Here is a 25226-nt window from a genome sequence, read left to right on the forward strand (position 1 = left end):
ATCTGATTTGTAAGAGAGAGTGAGAAAGTTTCCAGTATTCCTCTCACCTCTCACCCCCACTATTTTGAATGCCTTTATATGATATGCACAGAATCTACCAATCTGCACCCTCCCTGTGCATTTTTGTAGATGCAGGTAAGTCACTGTCAATATAGAGATCTTAAGGCTGCAATCCTATACCCATTAAATGGACGTAAACTCCATTTAATCTGATGGGACCGTTTGGAGTAGACGTGGTATAGCACTGTCAGTGGCATCTCTTCTGAGAATTAACAGTGCAAATCTAAGCATGCCTACTGAGAATTCGGTAGGGCTTTCTGCCAGGTAAACGGGCTCAGGATTGCAACCTCAACGCTTGAAAGCCATGCTAATAATTCCAGGCTGCAGTGCAAGTCAGTTCCTGGTAGCCTTGCACGCGCGGGAGACGGGCCTCTATGCTGTCATCCTGCACGCACTTACCTAGGTGCAAGTCTCCTGGGACACAGTGGGGATTACTTCCGAGGAAACGCACCGCACGTTTTTCCCCCGGCCAAGCTTTGCTCATGCCAACTCCACTTCCCATCCTTGTAAAACATGCCAGTCGAGGGCTTAGAAATTACTTTTAATGCCCGGGAGCGCACGAGGAGCATCCAAATACTGCCCCTCCCTCCGTCCCCAAAAGCAGCCTGAGAAAGAAAATTTCGCCCCGAGAGTTTCTTGCTGGTGATTCCCGGCCCGGATTTGCAAGGGGCCGGCGCCGGAGGAGTGCGCGGCAGCCAAGGGGTTAAGGCGGCGAGCCATCTGGCGGAGCGGGTTTCTTATAGCCGCGCAGATTCAGGTTCGCGGGCGCAGAGGTTGCAGCTCGTCTCTCGGCTCGGAGCCGTGCAAGTTGCGGGGGCCCCCCTGCTGCTGCTGTTGCTGCTGCCGGCGGGCGAGCACGCCTCCCCAAGGGCCGGATCCTGCGCAGCCAGCTCGCTCTCTTCATGTCGGCTTCCCTGCAAACGGCCCCGCGGATGCCATGCTCACTTCTGCCACGGTAAGGGGACGGGGGTCGCGGGAGGGAGGGAGGCGAGGAGGGGGCCGAACACCCCCCCCATCCCATTCCCTCGGCCCGATGAGGTTTTGGGCCTCCCTCGGGCACGGGGCTTGCCTACTCGCGAGTAAAAGCCACGCCGGACTCGCAGCCCCCGCGCGCGGAGCTGCCCAAGTTGGGGAGCTGGGTCCTGTTCCGAGGGAAAGCGGGATGTGCGCGAGGAAGTCTGGGGAGGGGGTCCCCTGGATTCTCCCCCCCCCCGCTTTGGAGGAGACCTCGAGCAAGCTCGGTTCCTAACAAAAGCAGGCGGGGAAGACGCGCGCGGGGGATTCCCCCCCGGCCACCCCCCTCCCCGTCTCTGTTACTCCAGGTAACTCCGATTCCCGCGGCCCCTTCCAGGTGTGGGTCGTCTCCTCCCTCCCCTTTTTCGAAGGCGGGGACACCCCCCCCAAAAAAAAACCCCAGTCCCGCATGGCGCAAATCATTCTCCTCTCCGGGAAATCAAAGGCAGGCTTTGCGCGGCCGCGGGTCGGCGGAGTGCGCCCCGTCCTCTGCGCGGGTGCGGAGGGGGAAGAGCCCCCCGTCGGGGCGCCCGAGGGAAAGCGCGCGAGAGGAGCCTTCGCCTTCCTCCTCCTCCTCCTGCAAAAGTCGCCGAGTTTCTCGGGAGCTTCTTCGGGAGACGCTCAGCCCGATGGCTTGCGGGCAGGGAGAGGCGGCGAGAGGCGAGCGCAATCTTGACATGCTTTGGATACTTTTCAGATCCAGCCCTTTAATCCTCCCCGTTTAAATAAAACTAGGAAAGGGCGAAAGTTGGTCTGGATCTCGAAATAACCGGGAGATGGAGAGGAGAGCGGGGGGGACGGAGGACGGACAGACGGACGGCAGGCAGGATTTGGGTTTGAATGAAGTTTGCTGGCGGGCGGCTTCCTCGGTCACTTTGCGCGCAGCTATTTGGAGAGGCGAGCGGGGGTCCCAGCGCCTGCGATGCGGAGGCTGCGCGCTGCGCCCGCGAGCTCCCTCGCGGTATAGCAGGGGCGAGGCGCGTGCGGGAGAGTCGGACTCGATGGGGGATCTTAGGTAGCCTGTATCTCCAGAGAAGTCTTCCACACACACATCCCCACCGCCCCCAGCATCCAGGCAGTTGGGGAGACCACGTGCGTGCAGGAAAATGCAAGCTTTGCGAAAACAATTTTTTTATATATATAAAAACACACATTCCAGGGATCCAGCTGCACTGTTGCAAAACCACAATAATGCAACGTAATCTGCAATCTCTAAACACGCCTCTTAGGGAAGAAGCGGCAATTTGGAAGGGCAGTAAACCCTTTTATAGCCTGAAGTATTTCAGGGTATGTGTGTATGTGTTTCTGTATGTTGAATCTCTCCCCCGTCCTACCGCCACGAAATAAAATCAAAATTCTCTGCGCATAAAAAAAAAGGCACACCTGGGAAAAGATTAGGCTGAATCCTGTTCCCTCACCTGCTCCTTTTTTCTCTCTCTCCCACACACGTTTTTGTGTGTGTACAGGTCTGGTTTTCTTGTTTCTGGCAAGCTTTTGCTTCCTGTCTGGAGCGGTGCTGTCCTGACTCCGGGGAAGCTTTGCCGCTGGAGTCTACTGACCTCATTATCATTATACTACGTGCAGAAAGTAAATATGGTTGGGTTGTGGTGTCTGCCCCAGCTGATGGTAGCTTAAAGACAGGAAGACAGTGGCAGGAAACTACAGGTGGGACCGATTCTTGCTGTAGTTGGGGCTGACATGCAAGCAAAGTGAAATTGGAGAGGTATGGTGCAAATCTGGTCTGGAGCATAGCTGTCAACTTACAGATTTGAAAATAAGGGACCAGCAGCCTCGAAAATAAGGGATCAGCAGCCAAAATAAGGGATCAACAATTTGATAAAATACACATTTTGTTGCATGCAAATGGCTTTAGATACCTATTAGGTCCATAAATCACCATATAGCATATATTCAACACAAAAAACAGCAACAATCTGTTGTTGGCAAAGGACAGCTGGACATAGAAAGGGCCCCATTACCTTCTGTAGCTTATTTAAGGGACATCATCAATAAGGGACAGCAGCGGGACATGGCGTTGGGATAAGGGACTGTACCGCCAAATACGGGACGCTTGACAGCTATGGTCTGGAGGTTAAAGTGAGCAGGTGTGCTCACTGGCATCCAACATACAGGAGGGACACACTTTCAGACTCGAATGTTTTGACACTGCTGAGAATGCTACCAAGGGAGGTTGTAGCACTTCCAAGAGCTTCTTGGGGGCTCAGTCCTGCGCGGAGCGTATCTTAATGTCCCTCCTTAATGTTCAGTGCGAAGACAAGCCACGGTTGTTTGCTCATGAGGGACAGCTTTCCCTGGGCATTAGTTCTGAGAGCAGGAGGGAAGGTGGGGGTGTGGGAAGGCTAGGATACGGAGGAAGGGTGGTCTTCTTTGTAGTAAAAGCACTTAAAAGATCTGTGCAAATTTCCCTTAGGCGTGGGGAACGAACAATGAAAGGAATGGTCCACGCTTGTAAGTGGAAGAAAACATTGAATGGAAAGAGAAGGTAAAGGCAACTGGGGAACAAAGGTTGCTCGCGTGATATATAGTGTTAGGTTCTAGTACTGAAAATACCTTTTTTATTTATAAACACTCACTCGCTAATCCTTTGTTCCCCACTAATATGTAGAATAATCTCCCCTTGTTCCTTGAGTATGCTCTGGAAGCATATAAACCAGTTATTATCCTGATTTCATTTCAACAGTGTGGCCAAAGCAGGTATGAGTTGATACTTTCTTGGGCCACATAGGCATAGTAACATTTAGATATTAACTTGAATTTTAAGATTCTTGGGTGTATGTAACTATATATGCACACAATAATATAAATATGCAAATAATAAAAGTTATTTATTACTATTTAAATAATATGACAGCTTTTAGTAGCCACCAAAAAGAAAGCCTTCAAGACCTGATTTATGCTTACAGAAAAGCCCAGTGTAGTCTTCTGGGACTGCAGCACTGTGTGTGTGTGTGTGTGTGTGTGTGTGTGTGTGTAGCCCCAACTCCACACAAAGCTAGTAAAAAAGACTGCACTAGATAAATTGACAGACTGTCATGTCTCCCTGATATGACATTAATTTTCCAGAAGCAGGACATTATTTCGGATGTAGGAAAATGTTCATTCTTGTGATTCTCTCACTTAAGTAAGGACCTGGAATTCTGAAGTGGCATAGTCTTTTTCCTGAAGATATGGAAAACCCTGGGGGGAAAGTGTCATGGTACTTTGGAAAATAATAGGCATATTTTATTCTTTCATGCAGCGACCTATTTCATCAGGTAATTCCATTATATTCAAATTGCAGTGAATTGATTTGCAGACTTGAGTTGGGGTTCGCTGGAGGATAAAACCAGTTAAGGAGTAATCTTGAAGTTAGAGGCCTGCAATGCGTCTCACTGCTAATCCTAATGGCAACATTGCTGCATCAGTCTAAGAGCCTGTGTGGTATGGTATCTGAAGACTTGAATGGCAGAGATCTGGGTCCAAATTTCCAGTTAGCTACCAAGCTTACTGGATGACTTAGGCAGGTTGCTATTTCTCAGGCTAACTTACCTCATAATATTGTTATACAGTCATACCTCAGGTTACGAACGCTGTGGGTTGCACGTTTTCAGGTTGTGGACCACGCCAAACCTGGAAGTACCAGAAGGGGTTACTTCCAGGTTTCGGCGCATGCGCAGAAGCGCCGAATTGTGTCACGCGCGTGCGCAGACGCGGCGCTTCAGGCTGTGAACGCTGCGGGTTGTGAACGTGCCTCCTGCACAGATCATGTTTGCAACCAGAGGTATGACTGTAATGGATTCTCTGGAGAAATGATGGACAAGAGGCTATTTGCAAGTGACCTGTGTTTAGAGGGATACACAAGGCTGCAAATGGCATTGTGTTGTAAGATGTTTGTGGTAATAATACAGTACAGGGTGTAATAAAAGGATATGGTGGTACTGTAGTTGATATCTGAGGATATAGGCCAGCTGTAGTTGCTTTTATAGATGGTGAACTCTGGCAAAGTGTGGTAATAGAACAAGGAATAATGTATTGCTTCACCATGGGAGTATACTTTAATATATATGCGAAGGAAGTTTGTTTGGTGATAAACAATCACTAGTACTGGAGAAGAAGGAACAAAGGGCCAAATGGGAACTTGGGCTGGTATTTAATAAGGAGGAAAACATGAGGTAAAGTGGCTATGATGTCAGAATATTTTCCCATCATAATGTGAAGGTAGAAAAAACTGTGATGTTTAAGTGCAAAGAACTGCCTTGATGGAACACACTGTCCATTTAGCTGAGCATTCTGTTTCTAACACTGACCAGTCAGATGCTTCAAGGAAGATGATTGGCATTTTACCCCCTGCATCTGGTACTCAAAAGAAGACCACTGCTTCTGAACATGGAGATTCAGAGTTAGGTATCAGAGTTATCTATGAAAGTTGCGTCTTCCGTGAATTTTGTCCAGTTCTTTTTGTAAAGCCATTCAAAGCAGAAATCATCTGTCTGACAGTTAAGATGGTAAGGAACCATGTTCCCAACAGGATCACTAGTGTGGGAAGAAGCCATCATCATAGATCATCATAGAATTGTAGAGTTGAGAGGGACCCTGAGGGTCATCTAGTCCAACCTTCTGCAATTCAGGAATCCAGTCCACAGCTGTCCCTGGGTGAGCTCAAAACTACCAAGTTTCAGGTTAACAGCCGGACCCACTGACCCACTGCGCCACAGAGATCTGAATGGAAGCAGCTTGTACGCTGTTGTTGGTAACATATGAATTGCCCCAAATCTAGTCTTTTTCATGACAGATTTGTGTGAGTGATAAAGTAGAATATTAAAATTTCACTGCAGTGTGCTTCATCGAGCATTTAACACATCTATCATCTGTATACAAAATAGCTCAAAGTAGTGATTGGTGTGTTGGACTAGGACTGGGGAGACACAGTTCAAATTTCCACTGGCCAGTGATGCTCACAGGGTGTGAGTATGCGTCTGTTACTCTCTCTGTCAGCTTCATCTACCTCACAGGGTTGTTGTCCCTATGAGGTAGGGACAGCCATGTATGCTGCATACAAATGCAATAAAAACAAATTTGGCATTTGGTAGCCTGGATAGTAGATGGTGAACTAGAAGCTAATAGCTAGACGATATATTTACTATCTCAGCCAGCTGAAATTGGAGAGACATGTTATGAATGCCGGTGTGGTTGCTCGAGAGCAAACAGGCAAGACTCTCCCTGGTCTTTTCAAGGCTTTATTATCTGTCCAAAACATTCACAATGCAGATCGTCTCAATTCCATGTCTGCTCAGTCGCTAGCAGAATCTGGGAGTGGGTGGTCCTTAATTTTCCCCCAGCATAGCAGTCTTTTGACCCCTATCCTAAGCCTCCCCTCTCTGCACGTAAGCCTACTGTGCAGAGAGGGCATGGGCAAAGGGGGACCTGCCTCCCCCCTGCTTTGCTCAGGTTCGGTGTTGCGGCTCTCCCTTGCATCTTCCGAGCCCTGTATCCCTTCCCCACTGGAGGCGTGGCTTCCCTCCTCCCCGGAGGATGAGCTGCTTCTCATGATCTTCGGTGGCTCCCTGTAACCCAACTGAGCTGATGGCAGTTCCCTGACAGGACAGGAATGTTTTGTAGGCAAAAGGAGTCAAATTTCATGGAAAGATACACAAAGCCCACTTGAGGAGTTTTGCTCATCCTGTTAAAATGCCCCAGGCTCCCCTCAAAATCCCTTCAGTTGCTTTGCTTGAATCCACCCCCTGCAGTTCATATCAGAACTTGCTTCATTGGCAGCCATAGTTCTGTTCAGGAGGAGCAGGTACTGGGTTTGAGGCACGAAGCTAAGGCAGTAATAACTGAAGGGTCTGGCCTAAAGGTCTGCCGCCATCTTGCATATTTCCACTCTGCTGCTGGTCAGAATGGGGAACCCCAGAGCAGCATTGATCCTCGCTCTCCTTGCAGTGATGTTGTCCCAAGGGAGCCATGGTATTTTGTGAGGCAGTTTGCATTGAGGCTGACTGGTGCAGTGGAGTCCCAGAAGCATCCTCACTTTTCCAAAAGCACTTGAGCTTGGATTGAATGGAAGGGAGAGCAGGACATTAAGAGACAGTATTACGTGAGCTGTCTTGAAGATGCAAGGAGAATGACTGCCTATTTCCAGGGTGGGGTGAGGTTGGGGCAGAGCATAATACTGTAAGAGTTCACCATGTGTTATCAGGAACAAGAATCCAAACCACCCAAGTGAAAATGTGCAACTCTGTTTCTTGATTTAGTCGTTTAGTCGTGTCTGATTCTTTGTGACCCCATGGACCAGAGCATGCCAGGCACTCCTGTCTTCCACTGCTTCTCACAGCTTGGTCAAACCCATGTTCGTAGCTTCGAGAACACTGTCCAGCCATCTCGTCCTCAGTCGTCCCCTTCTTCTTGTGCCCTCCATCTTTCCCAACATCAGGGTCTTTTCCAGGGAGTCTTCTCTTCTCATGAGGTGGCCAAAGTATTGGAGCCTCAGCTTCAGGATCTGTCCTTCCAGTGAGTACTCAGGGCTGATTTCCTTCAGAATGGATAGGTTTGATCTTCTTGCCGTCCATGGGACTTTCAAGAGTCTCCTCCAGCACCATAATTCAAAAGCATCCATTCTTCGGTGATCAGCCTTCTTTATGGTCCAGTTATGCTTGGAACCTGTTAGTTCAGACCAGCATGGCATTATTAACAACAGACAACTCAATAGGCTGCTGGGAGAGATTTGCAATGTATTTTGAGGGCAAAACCCCCCAGATCTGTGCCAAACTGGAAGCCACAGCTAATAGATGTCCTTGGAGAACTGACTAGTTACAGTCTGTGGTATCCGTTTCAGTTGTTGTGGATGCTTGCAGAAGTAAGGTCAGATAGAAGCCCTCTTGATCCCTTCCCACAAGGGATGGATGAAATCCCACAATGGTAGATGAAATCTAGTCGGAGCTGATTGAATGGCTGCGTCTGTGGTTTAGTTCAGGCATAGCAAACTCAGCCCTTCAGATGTTTTGGGACCACAATTCCCATCATCCCTGACCACTGGTCCTGTTAGCTAGGCATGATGGGAGTTGTAGTCCCAAAACATCTGGAGGGCCGAGTTTGCCTCTGCCTGGTTTAATTAATGCCTTTCTATGGGAGGGATTTATGCCCACCTCTCCCTGGGCCCAGAGGTTTTAGAAAACTACTACCCAGTCTTTAATGTTCCCTTTCTGGGTAAAAATGAGGGGGTGGGTGGTGGGCAGCCAGCTGCAGGTGTGCATGGAGGAAACAGTTTATCCAGACGCATCATCACTTGGTTTCAGGCCTAGTTTTAGCACTGAAACAGCCTTGGGTACCCTGATTGATGACCTTTATCGGAAGAGAGATGCAGGGAGTGGAATCCTGTTGGTTTCCCTTGATATCTCAGCAACTTTTGTCACCATTGACAGTGGAATGACGCAGGTGGTTGGGAGTTTTGAGGCATGATGCAATAGTGGTTCCACTTCTACCAGCCCCATCCCTTCAGGAAAGTAGCTCAAGGGGCATGGCCAGATAATAATGGTTCATTTGGAGGAATTCTACCAAAACCCACATCTGCAAGGGGCCCCAGATGCTTAGCTTTTTAAATATATAATTTAAGTCTCTAACACCACTTTGAGGTTTTTTACAATCACATGAAAGAATAAATAACACCCCCCCCCCAAATCATGTCCACTTGCTGTCATGGCTGGCAATGTCAACTTCTCCTGTAAGCAGGCAGGTGAGAGGACAAAGTAGTCTGTATAATGCAAGCTTCTTACTCCTTCCTTCCCTCCCCACCACCTGCTTAAAGCAGGAGGCTGGAGCTGCTTCAGATAGCACTTTTGCCAAACGCTTGAAGAGAGCCCCATTGCTCAGATGAGAGTGCGTAGATTGTCTTGAAGAGCTTTGCAGAAGCATTCTTTGAAGCAGCCTCCCTTCTGTAAACATCGCTTGAGCAATGTTTACAGGAGGGAGGGGGAGGCTGCTTCAAAGAGTGATTTTGCAAAGGGCTTTCAGACAGCTCCCTGCACTCCCGCTCCTGTTTGAAGCTCCAGAGGCTCATACAGGGGTGCGAGCGCTGTCTAACCTTGAAGGAACTGCAGGTTCCCAAGCGCCCAAAAGCCAGCTGGAAAACCTGCGCAAGGGATTTTGAGAGGTGGGTGGGGTCTCCCACCTGTCAAATTTGGCCTGAGAGGCCAGTCCTGATAAGGATCTGGTCTGTGGAGCCAAAAAGGATCCCCACCCCTGTTATAAAACAAAATGAGCAGGCAGCTATGTGATGAGTCAGCCTGGCTGTTCCCCACCCACCCCTTTTGGTGCTTTCGGCCAATGAGTGAAAGCAGAGTTGTGATTGACAAGTGAGTTTTTCAGACACTGGGTTATAGGAATCCCTCCCTGGGGCGCTAAAGTGTTGCTTTTTCTTCCTTCCTTCTAGTGCATTTTTCTTTCCTGCTTCCAATTCCTTTTATAATCCTTGCAAAATCTGTACTGTAGTTTGTCCTCCCTTCCTTGCTAGCAACCAAGATTTGTCTTTCCTGTGGTGGGCTTGTCTGAAATCAGGTGCTCACTAGAAGCTATTTTCTGCAGAAACTACTACACATTAAGTTTGGATGGATGTTAAAGAACCTCTCCACTCAAAAGCAAATCAAAGTGTAAATTATCTGCCAGAAATTTATACACGTTCCCTGTTGTGCAGGAGCTAAAGTTCAGGTGCTCATTAAGAATTCAATGTGTAAAATAAAATAAAAACATTTTATAGCATTTAAAAATCCTGATAATGATCTCCCGTTAATGGTTTTGCTCCACAAGTACACTTGCCTGGCAGGGATGTGTTCTTGAACGATGATAATGACTCTAACTTGTTTAGATGGAGATGGGTAAATATGTCTGGTCTGGGTTTCAGAAACTTTTGAAACCTTTGTCCTTTATATAGGTATATAAAGGTAAAGGGACCCCTGGCAGTTAAGTCCAGTTGCAAATGACTCTGGGGTTGCGGCGCTCATCTTGCTTTACAGGCATAGGGAGCCGACATTTGTCCGCTCTGCAGACAGTTTTTCCGGGTCATGTGGCCAGCATGACTAAGCCGCTTCTGGTGAACTAGAGCAGTGCACGGAAATGCTGTTTACCTTCCTGCCGAAGTGGTACCTATTAATCTACTTGAACTTTTTGGCATGCTTTCGAACTGCTAGGTTGGCAGGAGCAGGGACCGAGCAGAGCGGACAAATGTCGGCTCCCTATGCGAGATGAGGGCCGCAACCCCAGAGTCGGCCACGACTGGACCTAATGGTCAGGGACCCCTTTACCTTTACCCCTGACATGTAATTCCCCCCACCTGGAAGGTTGGTTATGAGCATAGCTGTCAATTTACAGATTTAAAAATAAGGGACCAGCAGCCTCGAAAATAAGGGATCAGCAGCCAAAATAAGGGATTTTCCAGGCACAGGTATGTTCAACTTCTGAGCCCCTCTGAGCCAAAGGCAGAAAGCCCAGCCAGCAGCCAAACCCAGCAAAGGGGATGCAGCAAGGAAAACCACCGTCATCTCTCCGCTGGGAAGCGCTGAGCAAAGGCGAGTCCCAGGCAACGCGGCCGATTTGATTGGCACAAGGCATGCAAGCTCCACCCCCCCAGTCATTCTTAGACTCCTTATTGGGTGAGCAATGCAGCCAAGCAGCACAGTTGGAGCCTCCCTTCTCCCTGGCCGGCAGGCAGGGAGGGAGAGGAGCTGCTTCCTTTGAAACGCGGGAAATTTAAGGGACATCATCAATAAGGGACAGCAGCAGGACACGGCGCTGGGATAAGGGAGTTTCCTGCCAAATAAAGGACGGTTGACAGCTATGGTCATGCGGGAATGCAGTCCTTGAGCTGAGAAAAATGTCCCTGCTCTAGCAAAACAGTAAGGTCTGGAGGTTCCATGAGGAACTACAGGACCGGGATAATATGGGGTCATGTCTGCTAGTCCCAGATACTTCATCATTCCCACATACATTTGGCCCTGAAAGACCGAGGGGAAGGTGGATCCATGGATGGTAGAAGCATGCTTGGCTTCCAGTTTTCCAGCTTTGTGGAAAGAATTGGCTTGAGCCAACATGAGAGACACTTAACGCTCATCTTAAATTGGCAGTGCTTTTTGTTCGTTGGGTTTCTTAGTTGTTTTTTAATGAAATTTATGGAAATACTTGGCTTTGTTTAGTGTGTGTGTGGGGAGTTCAGTTTGGAGCAGGTTGGGCGGGGTGTTTGGGGGTGCAGATTTTATTGTGTTGTTTCCAAATTTGCCTGTATGCCTCAAACGTTTGTTGAGCCGCTGCCTCCGCTATCCTATTCCCAAAGGAGTAGGCATTGCACTCAGCATCCAGTAAGTGCTCTCTCTCTCTCTCCAAAGATTGTAATCCTGGAGGAGAAAAACATCAAATATTATTCTGTGATTGTGCCACCTTATTTTGTCAATAGTTTCCACCCACCCTTGATAAGGTCTAAAATGTGTATCACTTAGAAAGCTATTATTCTTCAGATTGTGCGGTAGGGTTGGGAAAGACTGGATGGTAAACAAATCTCAAGTTCATATTTCTTTTGCCATGTGCTCACAAGGTGACATTAGGCATGTTACCACTCCTTCAGCCTCAGCTCTACATCTGCAGGGTTTGGTAAGTATTGACGCTTTGGATGGTCTAGGGAAGTTTTTAATGGTTGATGTTTTAATGTATTTTTAGCCTTCTCTGGAAGCCGCCCAGAGTGGCTGGGGAAACCCAGCTAGATGGGCAGGGTAGAAATAATAAATTATTATTATTCAAATATTAGATATCATTATTGGTCTGGACAATTGTTTTTTCTCCTTATGAGATGCTCTTCTTGGTTTTATTTCCTACCAGCAAAACAGCATTTTGGTTAGTCATTTTAGATCTGGAAATAGTTCAGTAGGACTTCAATGTACGAAATGGCGTACAGGATTGCATCCTGAAACTTCGCTGTAAATTAAATTTATTTGCTTGCCTGTTAATCAGAATCAACCACATCCTTAGTGCCGTCAAAATACCTACCTTCGGTATGTGCTTTTGTCTAAGTTTTTTTTTTTTAAATTTTTTTGGTAAGTCTTGGTCTATATTTTGTCAGCTCTGTCCAGTCATTGGTCTCCTGATGCTCAGCAAATACATGGAGGGAAAGCAGGGGCACAGATGCTGTCCTTGCCACAAATATTCCCACTGGCTCTGTTAAGTTGTGGGTGAAGATATCAGACGACACAGCGATTCTTCAAACAGCTCTTGTTTATTCACAGGCCAGAACAGAACTGAACTGAAGGGTTCAATCAGCCTGCTTATATAGAGCTCCAGTACAACGTAACTGTAAAAATTTTCTAAAACTATCCAATCACTGAATGTCACTTTCGATCCCTTATTTGCATAACTATCTACAGTATCCCCCTGCTGGCCCAGGGTGAGAACTTCAGTACATAACAGGCTCCACTTCAGATCTCTGCATACTGAATGTGAAGACCTGAAGGGGTATTCTAAGCACTGAAGATGTTCAGAATCCCTCCTTAGACCTTTATGCTGACCATGCAAAGATTGGGAGTGGAACAGGCAAGGCTGTGGCCTCTCCTGCTTTATGTGATCTTTAAATACAAGTAGACCTAATGGCAAAGTAGGTCTTTTTCTCAGAGCAACAGAATTTAGTTTGACTTTCTTCTTCGTGGTGCACTAAAGGGCTCTATTTTTGAAGCAACCTACAATTCTATCCTAGGTAAAATGGTTGGACTGTTCTTCCCTAGAGCACTTTAGTGTTGCTGGAACATGCCTATCCCATAATTTGACCAGGATGCTCTTCTCATCTCCACCAGGAGCTGTGAATTGAGTATTGTGGGCCAAGGTAAGGTTAAACAGGTGCCCTCATTACTACTGAAGGCTTAAAATTTTTTTCCAGCAGGCATTCTGATTTTAATAGTTTTACAAATAATTTTTTATTAGTTTTTACACATATTTTTCAGCATAACATCCTTTTAAACATCCTTTTGAATTTTTTTGATCACAGCCTGAGACTTCCTTCAACCTTGACTGATGGTTTTCTAAAGTCTTTCTAATTATGCATTTTGTTACTATAGTTATTGCTATAAACTCAGATTTCCAATACATCTATTCTTAATTCTCTTCACAATAATTTATAAATTACTCCTTACAAAACTTCTTTAAAACCCTACAAACGATGTCAATTGATTACAATTGCTTTCCAGATATGTTGAAAATGTCTTCCATTCCTTTAGGAAATTCTAGTCCTGCTGGTTTTCCCTGTTTTTAATAGTTTTAACTCATTTTTTGTTTTCATTGCATTGATCTTCTTGTGTACCACTTAGCAGTGTCAGAAACTCAGATATATAAGCTAGGTGCCAAATAGGTCCTTAAACCAGGGTTAAAGTCGCCAAAACGGAATGTCTAGTTGCCATTTGGGGGCAAGATGGCTCCAAAGTTTTATTTTCCAAATGATGGACTGACTAGATGTTTAGGTGACAACCTTCAGCTAAATTAAGAACTTGGAGAACTTAAAGAAGAAAAGTCACTTTATCCAGTAACAGTCCACATATACACTGTCTGATTCCTGCCTCTTTTTCTTAATGCTTCTTCCACTGTGGTCTATGATTAAATGATTTTTGCAGGCTTTTGTGGTGCTTCAAATACATATATTGGGGTGTAATTATGACTCTAGCATACTACCTTGAACTCTTGTTGTCGTAAAGGTAAAGGGACCCCTGACCATTAGGTCCAGTTGTGACCGACTCTGGGGTTGCGGCACTCATCTCGCTTTATTGGGCGAGGGAGCCAGAATGACTAAGCCGCTTCTGGCGAACCAGAGCAGTGCATGGAAATGCCGTTTACCTTCCCGCTGGAGTGATGCCTATTTATCTACTTGCACTTTGACGTGATTTTGAACTGCTAGGTTGGCAGGAGCAGGAACCGAGCAACGGGAGCTCACCCCGTCACGGGGATTCGAACCGCCGACCTTCTGATCAGCAAGCCCAAGAGGCTCTGTGGTTTAACCCACAGCGCCACCCACGTCCCATAAGACATGGTTACCCACCCACAAACCATGTGTACCCACACATGTGCACAAACGTGCCCTCTCTCTCCCCCCCCAGCACTTCGGGTTGAAAAACATATTTCACATTTTGAAGCCTATTTGCTCACGTGGTGGCATGTGATCTTCCTGGAGCTTGCAGCTGGGGGAGGAAGGTTATTCCTTCCCCCTCCAGCTGCACTTTCCAGGAAGAACATTCCACCCACCCCCACAATTAGGCGTGAACAAATTAGACTCCGGGAACCAGCGGATGACTTTTCCCCCCAAGCCTAATTGCAGTGTGAGGGCAGTTTCGGGGTGTGTGCACACAGCGAAGTGGGAGGGGAAGGCGAACATTTGCTTCTTCATCTTGAGGAGCGGTTCATAGAATCATAGACCTGGAGAGCTGGAGGAATCTCAGCTAAAGCATCCATGAAAGATGACCATCCAACCTCTGCTTAAAAACCTCCAAGGAAGGTCCACAATCTCTCGAGGGAGTCTGTTGCAATGTCAAACAGCTCTTACTCTCAGAAATTTCTTCCTGATGTTTAGTCAAAATCTCCTTTCTTGTAACTTGAATCCATTTATTCGGGTCCTAGCCTCCGGAGCAGGCGAAAACAAGCTTGCTCCATCTTCTTGTTGTGAGCTAGGCGGGAAGGTGTCATGGGCCACATTCAACCTATGGACCAATGGTTTCTCTGCATTTCAATAAGCATGACAGTACTACATCTGCGGCTTGTACGTGTGGCAAATGTATTTTGGTAGAAGGTAATTGGGGGACGCGGGTGGCGCTGTGGGTAAAACCTCAACGCCTAGGACTTGCCGATCGTATGGTTGGCAGTTCGAATCCCCGCGGCGGGGTGAGCTCCCGTCGTTCGGTCCCAGCTCCTGCCCACCTAGCAGTTCGAAAGCACCCTTAAGTGCAAGTAGATAAATAGGTACCGCTTTATAGCGGGAAGGTAAACGGCGTTTCCGTGTGCTGTGCTGGTGCAGGCTCACCAGAGCAGCTTCATCATGCTGGCCACGTGACCTGGAAGTGTCTCCGGACAGTGCTGTCCCCTGGCCTCTTAAGCGAGATGGGCGCGCAACCCCGGAGTCGGACACGACTGGCCCGTACGGGCAGGGGTACCTTTACCTTTACCTTTATTACTAAAAATGCTCTCTTTTTTTGCAACTCTTAATTATTTCAGCATTTGTTATTAGATTTCCACCCACTATCACTGCTGAAATAAATGAGCATTTGTTTAATCAACAGTGGTCTTGTTCCTTCATGTAGCTTACTAGTTATCCTAAACAGTTTATTTCCTACATTGGTGTTTACTATTTTGCAACAGTTCTCCTCTCTGGTTATCCACATTTTTGGTTCCAAGTTATTCAGTAACCATCTAATTTTTCCTTATAAGCCATTCCCTCCTGGTTTCTCTTCTAGGAAATGCCTGCAATTTACATTTATAAAAGTCAATATTTAAGCATTGCACTTACAATATCCCATCTTTATTGTGCATCAGCAATGGTCTATTGAGCACACTGGAAGTTGTTCTGTGCAAGATTTGTTGAAATGAACAGCAGCTGCACAAGAGGCCGGGTTCAGCAGTATATATTTCTAGAATGTTTAAATTGTGTTGCTTTTGATTTTATGTCACTTGAATATTGCTTAATTGATATAATGATAGGCTACTTTGAGAGATTCCTAAGAAGCAGGGACAAAATGTTGTTAGGTAAATATGCAATGTTGGAGAACTTTGTGAGGGATCAAGTCTATTACAACAACAACAACAATCTTTATTATGGTCCAGAGACCCAACAGATCTATTAAGATCCTTTGAACAGTAAATAGATTTGCAACTTTCAGTTCTGATAGCACCTGTGCATTTATCATAACGTACAGTTTGAGCCAGAGGTTTTTTTCCTCCAAACCATTTTCACATTAGAAACTCATTTCTAGTATTCATTTCCCAGAATCATATCCAGGACAACTATTCCCCACTAATTTTTTTCTTTTCTTTTTGCCATACCGCCATACAGATTTTGCCTGGTTGTGTTTTATATTATTTTCTCTCATATGTATTTGTTTGGAATTTTTTCCAGCCTAGAATGTTTGATTTTCAGCCATATTTTTTTAACCTTCCCTGATCCGTTTGTCTTGTTGTTCTTCTGGTTATTGCCCTATTGTTTACGACGTGTCCCAGATTAATGCAGTCTGTAAATTATAGCTATGTTCCATTGACCCTCGTCACATTGAAATAATTCAGCATCTTGTTAAAACAAATACCAGTGGAACTTCTGATACTTGTGGTATACCCCCAACCACTCTCCCTGCCTTGGTACCTTATTGTTTTTCATTACTGTGAATGCTTTAGTGCTGCCCATCATTTGAGCGCTGAGTGGGTGGGTGGGTGCCTTGCAGCATTAGAGAAATTGTGTCTGCTGTTGCGTTTGTCTGAAAGCTGCATTTTATTACTTTAACAGCTTCCATGCACCTACTTTGCCTCCTCTTCCCTCCAGACAAACGCTGTTGTAAACTGAGATCATTTTTTCTTGCCTTTGGGTATGGTCATGTCATTTCCCCTTTTTGAATTCCTCCACCAGCTCCCAGTTCCCCTCTACTGCCTCAGACCTCATGCCACAAGCTTGTAACAGTTCAGGCTTCTATGCTTGGCGCAGATGTTAACACCTCTGTATCTTTGTAAGCCTTTAGAAGTGGCTGTCCCCTTCGTTGCTCTGTTGCCCATGTGTGCAATGGGTCTGTTTGAATAGCTGTTCTATAAAATGTCCTCTTTCAGTTTGGGAAAGTATGTTTTGAGAGGTGGTGTATAAGTAAATAACTTATATTTATTTTATTAATTTTTTCAAACTTAGTACTTCACCATCATGACCTAGTGGGCTTTGAGTAGATTTCTTGCCTAGAAAGGCGGTGTGTGTGTGTGTGTGTACACGTATGGTGGCTCACAACACTTCATCTCTATATAGCATTATCAAGAGACTCAAGATAGGATGCAACTGTAATTGTAGTGCAGACATTGCATTGCAGAGGGTTGGACTAGATGGTCCTGGAGGTTCCTTTCAACTCTACAGTTCTGTGATTCTGTAATTCTATGAACAGGGTAACTTTCTGGATAACACTAAATAGCTGGATCCACTTCAGTCTGGGTTCAGGATTGGTTTCAGGACTGAATCAGCCTTGGTGGCTCTGGTGAGTGTCCTTCATTCAGAGAGGGGTGAGGAATTGTGACCTATTAACTCTTTCTCATTCTCTCAGTGGCCTTTGGCCATGGAATAATAATAATAATAATAATAATAATAATAATAATAATATATAAATAAATTTTTATTTATACCCCACCCTTCCCTGTTTAAAAACCGGGCTCAGGGCAGCTAACAGCAAATATAAAACATTGATTAAAATGCGACTTAAAAACAGCATAAAACAGCATAAAATACAACATAAAATGCAGCATCAATATGAATAAAATTCAAAAATTCAGAGGCCATTTTTTTGGGGGGGAGGGAGACAGGGCTAACTGGCCAAGTTGGTCCTACTAGGGTCAGCAAGGAGACCAGGGAAGAATTTCAATGTGGGGTCCCAGAAAGGATTTCTTCATAGGAAAGGGAAGGGAAAAGGGGATAGAGGATCAGGCTAATTCAGATTGAAGGCCAGGCAGAATAGCTCTGTCTTACAGGCCCTGCGGAAGGAGATCAAGTCCTGCAGGGCCATAGTCTCGTGGGACAGAGCATTCCACCAGGTCAGAGCTGTCACTGAAAAAGCCCTGGCCCTGGTGGAAGATAGTCTGGCTTCCTTAGAGCCTGGGACCTTTATGCTATTATTATTCATGGACCTTAGGGTCCTCTGCGGGACATACCAGGAGAGGCGGTCCCGTAAGTACGAGGGTCCTAGGTGTTCTCCTGGATTGCCTGGGTGAAGGCTCAATATTCCAGTGGTTCTGTTCTTATGATTGAATCTAGACGAGAGGACTAGTGGAGTGTTCTGTTCCCCTTGACATTTGTGCCATGATGTTCCACAAGCACCATTTCATCCCCGATGCCATAAAGCCCATTGGGAGTGGTCCTTCGGAGTTTTGCAGCACTCTGTTTCTCCATAACATCTGAACCAGGAGTGGTTGCAAGCCGTGGACCAGTGCCTCACTGCTGTGGCGAACCCTTATGCACCATACTGATCATGATTATCTGGAAGAGTGCTGCCAGCTGTTCCCCATGTCACAGCAGCCCAAGTGGCCTCCACTGGAAGCCAGGCAGTTAGCACTGACGGTCCCATGTTGTGGAGCACTCTTCCGGCAGAAGTTTGGCAGGCTACTGACTTTGACATGTCTCTTGAAGACCTCTTATGTTGATGGGACTATGCAGCTTTTTAAAGATGATTTTTGTTCTGTTTTGTTGCTGCTGTGTGTTTTTTTTCTTTTTGTGCCGTGAATGTGATATTTTACGTAGGTTAGTAGTATGCAAATACTTCTGTTAATAATAAAATTAACAAGTCTTTCATAGAGTTGGAAGGGACCCTGAGAATCATCTAGCACAATGTAGGAATATACAGCTGTCCCATTTGGGGATTGAACCTGCAACCTTGGTGTTATTAGCACCATGTTCTAACCGTCTGAACTATCCAGGCTGAGCTTAGTTGATTGCATTCATGCAAGTGTAGGGAAGCCCATGGTGCCCCAGACATTGCTGGAAAACAGCCCCCTTCCCCCCTGACTGAGGCTGATAGTACAGAACAGTGGTACCTCGGGTTACATACGCTTCAGGTTACATACGCTTCAGGTTACACACTCTGCTAACCGAAAAATAGTGCTTCGGGTTAAGAACTTTGCTTCAGGATAAGAACAGAAATCGGGCTCCGGTGGCACGGCAGCAGAAAGACACCCCATTAGGTAAAGTGGTGCTTCAGGTTAAGAACAGTTTCAGGTTAAGAACGGACCTCCAGAACAAATTAAGTACTTAACCCAAGGTACCACTGTAGTGCGCTCCCGTCGTTCGGTCCCAGCGCCTGCCAACCTAGCAGTTCGAAAGCACCCCCGGGTGCAAGTAGATAAATAGGGACCGCTTACCAGCGGGAAGGTAAACGGCGTTCCGTGTGCTGCGCTAGCTCGCCAGATGCAGCTTGTCACGCTGGCCACGTGACCCAGAAATGTCTGCAGACAGCACTGGCTCCCGGCCTATAGAGTGAGATGAGCGCACAACCCTAGAGTCTGGCAAGACTGGCCCGTACGGGCAGGGGTACCTTTACCTTTACCTTTACCACTGTAGTTATAGCCCAGCACCTGGAGGGCTTTAATGTCTTCCTCACTTGTAAGCCACACTCGTGTGCAATATTCAACCTGCTATGTTGTTTTCGCTTTTTAAAAGCTGGTGTAGGACTGTTTACTTTGGTGCTATTTTTGCGCAGGTGATTGCACTGTGAACAATATGCCACGGTTACCTTTGAACATGGGAGTGGTGGTGGTAGCTGGATGGACCTGTTTGGTGCTGTTCCTTTTTGCCTTTAGGGCGAGATGCAGCTCTGGGAAGCAGGTGACTCCCCCCCCCCATTTCTCAGCCGGCCGTTTAAATGGTCAGCCCTAATTTCAAAACAGTCTTCCTTATTTCTGATACTTGCATGTACAGTGGTGCCTCGCAAGACGAAAAGAATCCGTTCTGTGATTCTCTTCGTCTAGCGGTTTTTTTCGTCTTGCGAAGCAAGCCGATTGAAGGATTAGCGGATTAGCGCTATTAGCGCTATTAGAGGCTTTTAGCGGCTTATCTGCTGATCGGATCAGCTGATAAGTGGCTTAGCGCTATTAGCGGATTATCTGCTGACCGGATCAGCTGATAAGCGGCTTAGCGCTATTAGCGCTATTAGCGGCTTATCTGCTGATCGGATCAGCTGATAAGCGGCTTAGCGCTATTAGCGGCTTTTAGCTGCTTTTAGCAGCTTATCTGCTGATCGGATCAGCTGATAAGCAGCTTAGCGGCTTAGAAAAAGGGGGGGAAGGGGGAAAAAACCAGCAGGAACTCACAAAACATTGTCGTCTTGCGAAGAAAGCCCATAGGAGATTTGTTTTGCGAAGCACCTCCAAAATGGAAAACTCTTTCGTCTAGCGAGTTTTCCATCTTGCGAGGCATTCGTCTTGCGGGGCACCACTGTAAGCACTAAGGCGAGCAACTTCAAGCACTTAAAAAATGTGTGACATGTGTATAGCCGTGCAGAACTTTGGAGAAGGCTCAGGCGGGACTCTCAGATATCAAGCTGTGCCATGGAGACACCGGGAGACGGTTTGTGTGTTTGCAGAACCCAGAAGAATAGAGTTCAAGAGCAAGCCCCAGACCTCAGTATCTCATGTCACTGCAATATAAGGGGGAAGGCAGAGGCTGTTCCTGGAAGAGGCTGTAGTGACACCAACTTCACAATGCCCTGTGGAGGGAACCACCTGTACAGGTGTCCATGGTCACCCGTCTTTATACGAGGGAAGGAGAGAAGGTGTGGAACCACATCACCCTTCCTCAGCGCTTATGGTCACCATTGCCCCATGACATGGAATCATGCAGTGACTGGGAGGGATGCAACACAATGCTAATTGCCACATGGGCATGAGGGACAATTTCATTTAAACCAAATAGAGGTGCAGTGATGGAAGAGTTGGAAAGGACCCCTTGGCCATCCAGTCTAACCCCCAGCAATGAAATCTCAACTGAAGTTACTATTCACTTCTATGTCACAAAGTAAAATTCACTTGGGGACACTGTTGAGGTAAGGGTCAAGTTTTCCCTGACGACAATTTTTCCCAGCTTGAGGGCTGTCACACTCTCAAGATATCCTCGAAATATACAAAGTGGTCGCCAAGGCCATATAACACCAGTTCTGAAAGACCTACATTGGCTCCCAATACATTTCCGAGCACAATTCAAAGTGTTGGTGCTGACCTTTAAAGCCCTAAACAGCCTCAGCCCTGTATACCTGAAGGGGAGTCTTCACCCCCATTGTCCAGCCCAAACACTGAGGTCCAGCTCCGAGGGCCTTCTGGCGGTTCCCTTCCTCCAAGAAGTGAGGTTACAGGGAACCAGGCAGAGGGCCTTCTCGGTGGTGGCCCTGTGGAACACCCTCCCATCAGATGTCAAGGAAATATCTGACTTTTAGAAGACATATGAGGGCAGCCCTGTTTAGGGAAGTTTTTAATGCTTTATTGTTATTAATCTGTTGGGAGCTGACCAGAGTGGCTGGGGAAACCCAGCCATATGGGCGGGGTATAAATAATACATTATTATTATTATTATTATTATTGTTATTATTATTATTATGTACAGGTCCTCCCTACAGAGAAACCTGGTCTGTCATAATGAGGGGAATTTAAAGAGCTCAAAACAGAGCCGTAAGATCTAGCAGTCAGCTTTGTGTCCCTGAAGTCCTCTGGAATTAAAAAAAAGGACTCTACGACCTTGGTCCAGTATATCTGAAGGAGCGTCTCCACCCCCATCGTTCTGCCCGGACACTGAGGTCCAGCTCCGAGGCCCTTCTGGTGGTTCCCTCACTGCGAGAGGCCAAGTTACAGGGAACCAGGCAGAGGGCCTTCTCGGTGGTGGCGCCCGCCCTGTGGAATGCCCTCCCATCAGATGTCAAAGCGCTAAACAACTACCTGACATTCAGAAGACATTCAGAAGTTTTTAATATGTGACATTTTAGTGTATTTTTCATCTTTGTTGGAAGCCGCCCAGAGTGGCTAGGGAAACCCAGCCAGATGGGCGGGGTACAAATAAATAATAATAATAATAATAATAATAATAATAATAATAATAAATAATAATAATTCCATGCAAACAGGCATGGTGAGACTTTTCTCTCTAGGCAGTGAGTCCCACAGAGTGCATGCTACCAGTTGGAAAATCCCTGCTTCTTGGGAGGGCAGCAGTCTCTGCGCTGAACCTTGTTTGATACAGTGGGGACTGAAAACATTTTACTGCCTGCAGCATAACATGCATTATGCCCTCCTTAGTAAAAATATAAGAATAAACCAAATAGTTTGCATTTTGCTGCTCCTTAATTCTATCACAATATCCTCTGCCTGGGGTGAGTGGCCTTGCTTTGCCTAATTATAGTGCCGGCTCTGGTCTGATGAAGGGAAGTTGTCTCTAAAGTATTCTCCACCCGGACTAAATGCTAAATCCTATCACTGAATGATCAGTATTTTGATTATTTAAAAATATTTATAATTTGTCAGATGTCAAATTGAGCTCAAGAATTTATTTAAAACAGTAATTTCATTCTCAACAATAAATAAACAACAGAAAACAAACAACAACAATATTAAAGCAAGGAGGAGCTGACTGCCATTTTATTGCATTGCAGAGTTAAAAATTCACAAATCCCTAAGGAACATGACCAGGTCTTACCTGGTGTTGAAAAGGAGTCAAGGTTGGCGTCAGATAAATATTTTAGGGGAGGGTATTTAGAATCCAGGGCACCACCATAGAAATGGGTGTTTTTTATCTATATAGCCCAGGGTTCTAGTTTGTCCTTGGATAGTGAATGCTGCATTGGAGTGTAATTTTTTTTTGGGGGGGACGACAATCATTTTTTCCCTCCTTTTCACATCCAGAATACTCTGGATATGTGGGACTGTACATGCAAATTGTAGGGGCTGCCTTACAGAAGTCTGTGAAGACGGGGATTCCCTCCGAACTGTTGTTATCCGGAGCTGAGGAACGGTCACTTCATTGTGTCTGATAAAATACTGTGAATGGGGAAGAGGTCTTGGAATGCTGGGGGCAGAGCGGATGCCATGGGAATGTGTATCCAATTATGTTCTATGGACTGCGCTGTGGTCTGGAATAGGGGTCCTTTCTTGTGATGCAAAACATCTGGCATCCATAAAGTGCTTTCTTTTCCTTTGTCACACATGCACATGCAGTCATGCTTCTCAGTACTATGGTGCAAAATAATCGGTCGGGAGTTTCTGTGAGAAATGGATTTGGGAGACGGGGAGGGGGAGGGGGCGACGCCCCTTCTGCAGCCAGGAGCTAAGTTACCAAGGATTTCCGAGAACTGGAAAGGAGATGGGTTTCTGCTGGAGTTTAATATGAGCATACTTTTGAGCATCTATGGATAAGCAGCCGAGTAGGGTGACTGGAGGAAGGACAGAGGAGGAATGCTCTTAGAACAGGGGTCAGCAGGGGGCCGGTCCACTGTCCCTCAGACCTTGTGGGGGGCCAGACTATTTTTTTTAAAATTCCTATGCCCCACAAATAACCCAGAGATGCATTTTAAATAAAAGGACACATTCTACTCATGTAAAAACACACTGATTCCTGGATGGTCCACGGGCTGGATTTAGAAGGCAATTGGGTCGCATCCGGCCCCCGGGCCTTAGTTTGCCTACCCATGTCTTAGAGGAAAGAGAGCAATGCAGGAAACTGGTTTGTCCTTTTCCACACTGTTTCATTGAGCAAAAAATTCAACTGTTACAGCTTCCTGATGTTTTTGCATGGCTATGACACTAGCATCCTTGAGTTGCTCTTCACAGACAGCAACAGTAAGTGGACATTTATCCCCATAGTCCCTGCCCCCTTTTCTTGCATTTATATTTCAATTTTTTCTGTCATGGCTGAATCCAAGGTAACGTGCACATGGTTCCTGGGCAATCATCCATCTAGATTTCAGACCATACCCTCACAGTGTTCAAAACTCCCCTTGTTCTCAGCGCATTTTGCAACAGGGAATTAAATTAAGGCGAACAGTTTCTGTGCTCTGGGCACAGTACTGTGCCTAAGATTTCATATTAAAACTGCAGAGTGGAAGGCAAGGATGATCTTTTTCTGTCTCCCCACTTCCAGCTACTCTCTGAAGACTGGAGAAGAGACCCCCTTAAGAATATTAGTGGGGCGGGCAGGGGAAGGACTAGACCATGCGAAAAATGAACATAATATTTTAGCTGCAGTTCATTCATTTTCAGCTTTGTATTCTTGTCATAAAGAAGCACGCCTAGACATTCAGTTGTTGTGCCCCTAACTTAGGTTTTAAGGTGCCATTTAGCTCCTAGCTTTCCTATCAGTTTCTAACGCTGTACCCTCAGATCCCCTAGGAGAAATGTACTCTGTCCAAGTGTGCAATCTGCTAAGCTATCCCCGCCATCTGCATCAGGAGAATTAAGATTGGCAAACTCTGGACTGCTCTGTGTTTTAATTAATTTAAAGGATTTCTACTCTGTTCTTTAGAGTTGCTTGCAGAAACCAGTAGTACAGCAGTCCCTGTCGCCAGACTTACTGGCCTAAAAAAATGACATTGTCAGAGCTGCTTCCAGATCCTAGCTCACAGAGGATCACGCTAGCCAGCGATCATTTAGTAAAAGTCTTTATTGAGTTACATTTTCCATTCTCAAGCTGCTGCGTGCAACTCTACGTCTAATGGCTAGATCGGCGAAGTCCCGTCTGAGTCTCCGCCCCTTGCGCACCAACTTAATACCCTAGCCCTGCTCCACCTTTTCCGCCTGACTGTTCTCCTCTGGGTCCCTCTGCCCCCCGGGGTCTCTTCCTTCCTGGATTCTTCTGACGCCGACCCCCCGGACTCTCCTGTCTCCTTGCGCCGGGCTTTAGGACCTGGCTCTCTTTCAGGGCTGCCTACTGCGTCACTTCCCTGTGCATTTGAACTTGGCGCGCGCGCCCAACTTTCCACTTTCCGTCTGACCGTTTCTTCGCTCCCCGATGGAGGTGTGGCCACTCCTGACTCATGCCCTCCCCCCTGTTGTGAGCTGCCAGCGCTTGATCCCTGGCTCTCTTCCTTTTCCCTGCTCTCTGGCGGTGACGCTGGTCCCGATTTCCAACTGCTCTCCTCTGAGTCCCCTCTGGCTCTATCTCCCTGGGGTGTCCCCCTAGGCTCCCCCCTTGCCCTGGCCACTGGTGCTCCTTTCTGTGAATCTTCTGATTCACTGGAAAGACTCGGAGATCTCGGGTCGTCGTCATCACTCATCTTTTCCTCTGCCTCCTCCCCCTCGCTCTCTGTTTCCTCCCTTGCCCTTGCCTCTGCTCCTGAACCCCTGACAGACATATAAAAGAGATTGGAAGAAAGGAGTTGGGGAGGGAATCTCAGGCAACAGTTCTTAAAAGTTACCATTCTTGCAATGAAGAAGAGTTTGGG

At 46.5% G+C, this 25226-nt stretch overlaps 1 protein-coding gene across 2 annotated transcripts in view; it reads left to right on the plus strand.

Annotated features, from left to right (window-relative positions):
* The first annotated feature begins 391 nt into the window (after positions 1-391).
* NTF3 (neurotrophin 3) overlaps positions 392-25226 on the plus strand; it is a 71835-nt gene continuing 47000 nt past the window's right edge. The window contains exon 1 of one of the 2 annotated variants that reach the window (XM_082223318.1): positions 392-1015. In XM_082223318.1, the coding sequence (XP_082079444.1) occupies positions 998-1015 (18 nt within the window). In that variant the 5' untranslated portion in view covers positions 392-997. Of the gene's footprint in view, positions 1016-14697; positions 14876-25226 lie in introns of those variants that run through there. The other variant, XM_082223320.1, reaches the window with a different exon arrangement.

Source organism: Podarcis vaucheri (genome assembly GCF_965113315.1).
Source record: "Podarcis vaucheri genome assembly, chromosome: 5".
Taxonomy (NCBI): domain Eukaryota; kingdom Metazoa; phylum Chordata; class Lepidosauria; order Squamata; family Lacertidae; genus Podarcis; species Podarcis vaucheri.